Source organism: Alligator sinensis, unplaced genomic scaffold (assembly GCF_000455745.1).
Source record: "Alligator sinensis unplaced genomic scaffold, ASM45574v1 scaffold550_1, whole genome shotgun sequence".
Classification (NCBI taxonomy): domain Eukaryota; kingdom Metazoa; phylum Chordata; order Crocodylia; family Alligatoridae; genus Alligator; species Alligator sinensis.
This window is the reverse complement of record NW_005841980.1, coordinates 2,553,024-2,562,628: the sequence shown is the minus strand read 5'-3', so window position 1 is coordinate 2,562,628 and position 9,605 is coordinate 2,553,024. Positions and strand designations below refer to the sequence as shown.

Here is a 9,605-nt window from a genome sequence, read left to right as displayed (position 1 = left end):
ATGCCAGCCCCGTCCAGGCTGGCCCCGCACCCTGCTTGGCGGCTTCGTGCACCCGGCGAGGTTACGGCCTTGCCTTCAACCTACTCAGCTTTCCAGCTCAGGTGCTGCCTCTGACCGCCCGGCAGACTCCTGCTCGTTTTCCAGCTGCCTGACGAGGTCTGCGGCCAAAGCAAGTCAAACCACTTGGCCAAGGTCACAGACTGAGCTGGAGCGAGCAGCCCCAACCTGCTTGGTTTCTGGGAGATTTGACCTGTTTGTGCCTGGGAACTGGGAGGAGCCTTGAGGAGGGGGCAAGGTGGTGGGAAGTTGAGGCTGGGAGGAGAAATGGGTACATGGCCTCATTTCTTGATCTGAGTTTGTTTTTTTGGAGCTGTCTCTCGGGCACCTGCATCTGGGTTTCAACTTGGCATGGGCAACCTTGCCCGAGGGGAGATGGGGGGAGCCTTCCCCACCCTGCTGTTGGCTCACCAGTTCCAGGCTGAGGATGACCAGAGCTCAGGAAATCCTGAGTTTGGGGTTTCGGAGGGAGGGGGAGACTCCCTATCGACTCACCCAGGTTTACGCAGGAAGCAGGGACAGGGATTCAGGACTCAGAAAGCGGGTAGATGCATGCTTGCCCGGTCTGTTTTAGAAAGGGAAGGGGGGTGATCGTGTGCCCGCTGCTGGAGTTGGGGAGTCTGCGCTCCTTGGCCATGTCACTCAATAGCACCGTGATCTTTTGCAGCAACGTCCAGCCACGATCAGACACCGGCGTGACCGAGTCCAGCTCCACAGCCCTTCAGAGGGTGTCGGGTAAGTGCTGCCGTCTGCGTTGGGCAGGTGCCGAGAGCAAGGTGCAGAGCACGAGGCATGGCCGGGGACCACGGCGGCGTGTTGTGCCTGGTCACAAATCCATGCATCCTTCCTTCCAACTCTTTACCCATTTATAAAACAAGACATTGATCCCATCGTAGGGTGTGTGATGGCCTGACGGGCTGTGAAACCCTTGGGGAAGAGGTGGTAAGCCGGGCCTGGGCTTCGCGGCTCTTTCATTTGCAAGCAGTGCAAGTCCTGGGCAGTTTGGGGCTAAAATAGGAGAACTGATCTCCTCCGGGCCTTTTGGTTCCCTGTGTCAAAGCCAGTCTCTGCTGCAGGGATCATCTACCTGTGCCGGGTGCCCGGGGCTGAGGGGTCAGTGCTCAGCAGAGGAAGGCAGGGCAGCATGGCACCGTGGACATGTGGGATGTAGGGGGGCATTATGGAGACCCAGCCCCGGTGATCTGGGTGGGTCCCTCAGGTCCCCTGAGATCTGCTTGGCTCCTGGGGGGGATCGGAGGGTTTGAGCCCCCGCGAGCCTGCCTCCCATCCACCCCGAGGAGACGTCAGCGCCGGCGGGGGACGCGTTTGGGTGGGCAGCTTTGCGCCGGCGGGCTGCGCCCCGCCTCCGGCAGATGGGGATGTCATGAAGGCAGCTCTCACCAGGCCCCTCTCCCCGGGATTGGCAGCGTGCAAGCCGGCGACGCCTGCCAAAAATATTTGTGTAGGAGGTGGAAAGTTAACTTTAGTCTTCCTTTTGGTGCGGGGGAGCGGGAGGAGGAGTTTTTGCTCTGGATCCCATGCAAGTGAGTAGGAAGAGAGCAGGGGGTCGCTTCTCCGCCTGCTTTCAGCAGCTAGTGGCTATTTCCCCACCACCACACACACACTTTGGCATGCTTTCAAAACGTGCCGTTTGCTTAGGAAAGCGGAGGGCCATTCCTGATGGCGAACGTGCTGACGAGGAGCGCGGGGCGCAGAGCCCCTCACAGGATTCGGTCCTTATTTCCAATGCCAAATGGCAAGGGACAGGGGCACTGCCCCGTTGAAGTCAGCGGAAGCTGCAGAAGCTCAGCGCCCTTGGAAATCCAGGCCGTGGATTTAGGTCCCCCAGGCTTGGAAATGCAGATCTCTTGAATTTGAATCCAGGGCTTTAGCAAACAGCACGGCCCTTACTCCCCTTGGGAGCTAGCGCTGGGGTCAGGCCGGCGGGGCTGGGGGGACACAATAACCCCGAGCCCTGATGGGCCGACCGTGGTGACGGCCACAGAGAGATGGGGCAGGAGAGGATGAATATCTGGGCCAGGCAAGTGGGGTGTGAATTCGTTCGGCAGCCTGTGTCTTTAGGGCTTATTCAACTAGTTATGTGCCTATTTCTATCCTGCCCCAGGGTGGGGGCACGGCTGCAGAGCCCAGGGGGCTTCCCTGGCACCTGGGGACCCTGCATTTGGACAGAGGTGTCCTGGAGTAGCATTAGGGATCTCTGAGATGGCAGCAGGGTCTCATTCGGATCCTGGGAAGCGGTGAAGGGCCCAGCCCATTTTAAAAGGGGAATCCCTGCCCCGAGGCACCGGTGATCTAATGCGCCTGGTCTGACTCATCCAGACCCTCCTTGCAAGGGCTGATGCCTCCACCAGGTTTGCAGAGGCAAGCCCTGCTTGGATGACGGGTGACAGGGGAGGGCAGACACAAGGAGACAGGCTCTGGATGGGCCTGCCAGCCTGCACTGACAGAAACAGTTACCAGCCAGGTAGGAAAACGCCTTTCCCCGGAAGCCCAGCCCCAAAATGAGTCTTGAACCATTGAATGAATGACTTAGTGCTTAAAAATCAGAGGCCTGTTATCGGTTCAGGCTAAAACCAGACAATGGCTCCTTATCTCAGGCTCCTTGTGGGTGCCATAGAGCAGCCAAAGGCAATCCGGACTCATAGTAGGGATGATCTCTTTTATAAGATCTTTGCAAAAAAATGTCTTTAACTGCAAACAAAGACTTTTTTTTTTGCAAAAATCTTGTTGGTCTCATAAAGGATATAATCTCTACTACGAGTCCTGATGATTGCCTTTTCCTCTAGACCAATACGGCTACAACCTGGCTACCTGACACAGAGCAGCAAATGCAATCAGCTCCAGGGCTTGGCTGAAATCCCTTCCTGGCTCCACCCCAGATGGGGCTTTGGGCAGAGAAGTTTGCGTCCACTCCCCCAGCCACACATGGCTGGGCTCAGCTGCTGTGCGGTGCCCATCCCAAGGGACGCGGCGGCCAGTTGGTCTCTGCAGCCGCTGCTGAGATGTGCCAGTCAGATGATGCAGGTCAGTGCCATGAGTTTCTAATTGTAGGGGCAGCTCAGATCAGCAGCTTGTCCTTGATGGAGCCAAGTGACATTGCCTCTGCTTGACTTGCCAGAGCAGGAGCCCTCCTCTGCTTATCCCCTCTCCCCTGAAGCTGGACCTGCTGGGGTTGATTGGTCTGGAGGCTGCGTGACACGTTGCCCAGGCTCCTGGCAGGTGATGAAGAGCCATCTCTCTATGTAGGACACCTTAGCATGCTCCGCTGCAGTTGGGCATAACCTGTAACCACTAAGATTATTCATTTATAGCAGCTACAGCTAAGATCTGTGCAGCTGGAGCTGGGAAGAAGCAAGCTCCCCCAGCCAAGTCCCCCTTCTCTTGTGCTGGCCATCACCCAGGGAGGTTTTACTGCCATTGCTCACACGCAGAGGTTGTCTTCTCTCATCTTTACCTCCACTAAAGCCACTCCCTGATAAACTTGTGACTTATCCTAGACTCTGGCCCTAAGCCATAGCAGGAGTTTTCTGCCAAGGTGCCTAACTGCACACTGGTCTGTTATGAATTTTTGTGGGTGAAACTGTTCTGGGTTTGACTTCAGGTAGTTTTGCACATCCAAAGTGTCTGTCTCCCTAGTCAAGCCTTGCAAAATGAGCTTTAGCAATGAAAGGCGGCAGGCCCGGGGATTTCTGTGGTCTTGGTCCAAGGGCGCTGTTGCAATTTGAGCGCATGAGAAAGGCTGAGGTCACTGCCCAGAAGTGGGTAGCGCTTTGAAGGAAGATTTTTCAAACTGATACGGGCTCTCACGGAAGCTTGTAAAAAACAAAGGCGCGGAAGGCGAGGGCATCTATTATTCATGCTTCTCATGCTGGAGTGATGCCACGGTGACTATCCCATCACGGAAACCTTCCTTCTAAGGATGCAGAGCAAATGCAGGTTGGGTGGGCTGGAAAACATTTGCTCTCATGGAATAGTCCCAAAAGTGGATTTTCTGTCAATGGTAAAATACCACCAGGCAAGCCGCTGGGCTTACAGCACATTGGGCAGCTAATGCAAACAGTAGCACAGATTCAGCTTCAGCGGGGTCTGGAGCCACGCATCCAGGTTAAGACGCAGGTGGCTTCCTGTGTCTATGGGCTCAGAAGTGACATGTAGAGCTTGGGGAAGGGTTTTTCTTTGACATGCCAAGCGAGAAATTTTGGGAGGACCAAAAATATTTGCTAATTGGGGTCAGAGAGCTTCCACTGAAATCAGCTGGGGGAGGGGGAGGAAGATCGCAAACTGCCCAGAGATTTAGTTTTAGCATTTTCTAATGGAAATGTTTCATTGGGGAACCCCCAAAGCCTTTCATTATGACACTCCATGAACGAAACGCTCTGATCTTCCTGCGGGTTTTGTTTTTCGTGGGTTCTTCTGTTTGGGTTTTACTTTGCCCCAAAACCATGAGATATTTTGTTGGTTTGACCCAAACTGAGTTTCCCCCCAATTTTTATTTCTTTGCTCCAGGCGTTGAACTGAAAACTCCTCTCTTTCCCCGGCTTACATTGCAAGCTCTTTCTGCCGTGGGCAGGCTGAGTGCATTACAGGATGGAGCCCAGGGCTCTGGTTGGCATTCACGGTACCGCTGCAATCAGAAGTAGACCGAGTCTTCAGACCGCCCGTGTAGCAGGGAAGGGCCTTTGGGTACCGGAGGGCTGTGATGTAAGAGCAGGACTTTGTTAAATAGATCCAAGGGGACTGGCTCCAAAGGGATTTCCCCCTATTTGTTCTGGGCAATTACATGCACAATAACCTGTATCCTGTTCCCCGGATCTGATAAGCTGCTCTCCCCTCCTATCCGATTATGTATCTACATTATCCATCAGCATTCACAGTCACTAAAAGGAGAGGGAAGTGACTCCAACCCGGTCTCCATTTATCCTGAAACCTTGAGAGCCAATCTGTGTTTAAGCATGGTCCCTCTTATTGAGCCCTAACAAAGGGAGTCAGGGGAAGTTCTGCATTGGTGACGGTCGGAGGGGACCTCAGTGCCTCCCACGAATAACCACCCATCAAGGGAGGAGGGATTGTGTTGGTGACTGTACAGCATCTTCCAAAATGCCTTTCCACCGCAGTGAGATGAAGGCTCCCCTCCCGTCAACCCAAACGCCCCTCCATAAACCCAGCCAAATCCTGCCCTGAGCAGAGATTAGTGCCGGAGAGTCCATAAAGTGCAACAACGACTCACCGATTGCTTTGATTATACTTGGAAGGGACCCAGATCCTGCAGTGAGGATCTGGCAGGATAAAGCCCTCAGCTAGAGAGAGATTGCAGCTCATCTCGGCCTGCCCTGGTGCTGGGTGAGCGCCGGGTGAGCAGAGCCTCCCATGTCTCATGCTAGGCTGGGTCCAGTGCGATGCACATAGGGGCTTCAGTCAATTTATAATGGCAGCATATCATACGTGGGGCCCTGCCTGCATACACGTCACATGGTCCAGCATGCACAAGGGCCCGGCGCCATCCAGGAGCGGACCACTGTCCACGGGTTGCCCTCCACAGAGCCCCCAACCCTTTGCCGCTCTGTTTAACTCCCCTCCAGGGAGCTACTCCCAGCTCAGGAGCAGCCGCCTTGCTGCCATCACAGGATGTGTGGAAATCACTGCTGGCCTTGAGTCATCCATAGACAGTCCCATTCAGGGCTTTGTCATCTCCTCCAACAACCGCAAGGGATGCGGGTGGTGAATAACAGCACTAATGCAAGCCCCGGCAAAGGAGGGGGATTAACCCGTTCCTGGCATGGCCGAGGGGAGGTCAGGCATGCAGAAGTTAAGCAGTCATAAGTTCTCCTGGCACTCAGTCGTGCATCACATCACATCACCGCGACTTCCCACATCCATCGCTCGCTTGGCCCAGATCACTCCCTAGAAAAGCTGAGGGATGGGACAGCGGATGGGATAGCACGGGGCAATTCCTCCTGGGGCTTGGCAGAGCTTGGCTCTCCCAGCTCCCTTCTCATGGTCTTGTAATGGGAGGGGAGTCACTCCAGTCGGTCTGATTTTCATTTCTAGAGCATTTTCCTTAGCGGGCGCATGTCATGCCTCCCGTTAGGGAATCAGAGCTGCCCTATGGGCATAGATACACTCATGCGTGTCATGCTTTCCGTTTTCTTCACCCAGGTGCTTTGACGCAGCCTCCTCTGCCCCGAAATACCTCCTGGAAAAGGCAGAGCCCCCGAGGCATCCCTCCCCGGAGCATCCTCTGTTTGTCTCTGCCAGCTAAAAAAGACGGAGCCTCTCACACCTGAACACCTGCGGTTCTCCTCGAACGGCGGAAGCACACCTGCTCACTCAGCGATCACATCTGGCTGAGAGCACACAAGCCAGGCTGAGGAAAGCATCCAGCCCCTGCACTTCTTTCACCTCCTACACTGGGGCGGCCGGTTAGAGCTGTCCCATATGGGAGAGCATGGACAGTCACGCTGTTTTTTAAGACCCTAGAAGAAAACCTGTGCAACGCTAAACCCGCGAGACACAGGCGAGCGCACAAGATGCTGAAGGCAAGGTTACTGCAGCCTTCTCTGCAGCCCCAGCCCAGCTGCGTCGGGCCCAGGAAGCCCAGCCAGCGCTCCTATGGCTTCGAGACTCCCAAAGTGGATGCAGGAGAGGGCTGTGGTTGTCGGGTCCTGCAGCCGGAGAAAGAGAAGCCGAATCCCCAGCCATCGGGAAGCATCGGGCCTTTTCGCCCGCAGGACCAGGAGGAAAAGGAGCCCGGGAGAACGAATGGAGACCTGCCGGTGCCCAGGTTGTACAGCAGCAGCTTGGCATCCTCTGGCAGGTCCTGGAGCCTGGGGGAAGCCACGGGGTCTGTGGCGGACCTGCTGCCCTCTGAGCCAAGCCAAGAGTGGAAGGTGGTGAAGATTCAACGCGTCCTCCTTTCTCCCGTCGGCCAGCCAAGGAAAGCAAGTAAGCAAAGCCTCTGTCCTTCCTCCCCGCACCCCGGGCTCTGTTGGGAGAACAAGTGCGAGGCGATCCCTCCTGCTGCGTGTTAGCCTCGGGTACCTAACATTGATCCTGGCGAGTACCGGGAGCTTCTCCGCAGCCTTTCCTGGGGCCATCAGTCCGACCCACTCAGGTTAAGGGGGGAGGAAAAACGCCTGCATCATCCTCTCCCATGGGAAGCCCAGTGACATCCCACTGGGAGAAGAGGCTGGGAGTGAGGTCATTGCTGACCCGCCCGAGCAGATGGAAATCCCAGCTTTTTCCAAGTGCTGGGCAGGGGGTGATTGACGGGAACAGCTGCTGCGTGTTTCTCGGACGGACGGTCCCAGGCCCCGCATGGAGCAGGAGGGCCTCCGTTCTGGAGGGTCAGCAGGCTCTCTTCTGGCCTGGTGGAGCCACTTTCTGTCCCCGTGCGTGCATGTGACGACGGTGCAAGGTGCTAGGTTCCCCTGCCCGGGTACCGAACTCCTGAGCCACAGGACAGGCAGGGCGCTAGCAATAGCCAGCCGGTCTTCCCCACGCAGGGAAGTCCTCCCTGGCCACTCACCCCCCGTCACCAACTGACTGTGGGGACTTGCACAAGTTGGGTGGCTTTTTTTCCTGATGTGGACCCTGCCAGCTGCCTCGCCCAGGCCCCCAATTAGTTGATCCATGCTGGTCCAACCCGAGCCATTTTTAAACAGGTGCTCTAATAGCTGCTGCGGGGTCATCTCCTGCCCTGGTACTTCAAAACCCTAGGTTAGAAATGAGAGGCTCCTATACACATGCAGGGAGCCTGCTCCGATGCATTGTAATTGCAGCACGTCAGAGTAGACTTGATTAATCGTAATGGTAATTACCACGCTTCAGCAGCCTCCGGTGTCAGGTGTATCAGTATCCCTGCACTGAAAAATGGCAGTGGGGTGCTTTAAACTAAAGCTCATTCAATTCATTTTAGTTCAAAGTGCCCCACTGCCATTTTTCAGTGTGGGGACGCTGATACCCGTGATGCTCTGGGTGCTTTTAATTAGTGCGGCTCTTGAAGTTGAACTAATTAAAGCGTCCCCCATATGACTTCTGGAACATGTGTATAAATGCCTTATAAGTGCTTGATTTCAGCCCCCTTGTTTCCAACCCTGCGCATTTGTTGGAGGACCTTGCACATGTAGCCAGGATGGTTTTTCCTTTCCAGATCCAACTGCATTTCAATCCCCCCCCACTAAAAATACAGCAACTTTTATCGGTCATGTTAGCAAAGCCCCACTCTTGCTGTCATCAGGCTCGTAGATGTACTGTAACCACTTTAGAAAGGCCCTCCTACAGACATTGGACCCGTTTTTAATGCCTTTTCCATCACTCTTTATTCCCTTCCAGCTCAGTTCTCATTGGGAATTCCCAGTATCGCAGAACCAGCTGGGTCTTTTGCTCCCTGGTTAGGAAGCATCCCTCATCTTACATTTCCTAGCTCTTTTGGGGGCATTGCATTTGGGAAGTCCAACTGGAAATGCTTTCAAGGTGCCTGAGATTACCAAAAAGGGGTGAGAGCCCTGCTTCTAAAAACCAGGTCCCTTTGAAGGCTTTCAAATGGAGCACCGCCAAGGTGAAGGCAGCTCCAGTCACTAGCTGCCCTGGAAAAACTTGGCCATGCTGTTTGTACAGGGGCTTTGTTCGCCGCTCATCTGGCAGCGGAGAACCTGGATTTGACAGCGCTGCACACCCGGCCGGCCAGACCCACGTAATCTCCCCGTCCGTCATTGTTCTCCATTCAGGACGGCGGCTCGGCTGTGATAAAGGTCAGAGCCGACTGTATCCAGCCTCAGCACTTTCCCAGCACATGCCATGAGCCGGCAGCACTGCTGCCAGCCTGGAAGGTGGGGTGGAAAGAGCTTGTCTGTCCTGCTTCCTTCTCCTCCGAGTGAGATCACTGGAATCTGCCGCCTGTGATACCATCACTATTTCCATAGCCACTGGGGATGAGGTCACATCTGGTCCCGGGAACAGGATCAGACCCTCTGGGTTCAGGTGGGAATGAACATCTGAGAGCCTCTGAAATCTGCGGGGCTGAGCCCACTGGTATCAAAACCGGTGGGGAAAAAGAGGACAGGAAGTATAAGGGCTGATGGCAGGGTTGTCCCTATAGCCAAGTGCTTTTTAAAGAGTCCCATGAGCTGCCAGCAGGTGTTTTACCTGCTCCTGCTCCTTCTCCCCCTGGAGAAACAGGTTCCCGGTGACACCCACGAGTCTAAACCCACCTTTGTGAAATGCCTGCCTTGGTCTCAGTCCCCAGAAGACACCCGGTCATGCCACGCTGTCCCCCACCTAGCCCCACACCTGGCAACGTGGGTTGCTTCTCCCGGGGCCCGAGGGCACGGGGCTGTGGTGCTTGCAGTCCGCCTGCCGCCCTGCCGGCAGCGCTGATTTCCCACCACACCTATGGGATGAGGTCCAGAGTGTGTGTCACTGTTCCCGTTCTCACGACCATCACACCATGGCCTGTCGCCATCCAGCTGAGCAGACCCCACGTGTCTCCCTGGAGCGGGTAATTCCTTAGCCAGGGCCTGAACTGAACC

General features: G+C 55.4%; 1 protein-coding gene across 4 annotated transcripts in view; it reads left to right on the top strand.

Moving 5' to 3' along the window:
- The window catches only part of SYNPO (synaptopodin), a 42,459-nt gene that overhangs the window by 7,210 nt on the left and 25,644 nt on the right, over positions 1 to 9,605 (top strand). The window contains exons 2-4 of one of the 4 annotated variants that reach the window (XM_025200945.1): positions 725 to 792; positions 4,585 to 4,779; positions 6,235 to 7,020. In XM_025200945.1, coding sequence (XP_025056730.1) covers positions 6,606 to 7,020 — 415 coding nt within the window. In that variant the 5' untranslated portion in view covers positions 725 to 792; positions 4,585 to 4,779; positions 6,235 to 6,605. Of the gene's footprint in view, positions 1 to 724; positions 793 to 2,864; positions 3,103 to 4,584; positions 4,780 to 6,234; positions 7,021 to 9,605 lie in introns of all 4 variants that reach the window. The other 3 variants (XM_025200944.1, XM_025200943.1, XM_006021181.3) reach the window with 3 other exon arrangements.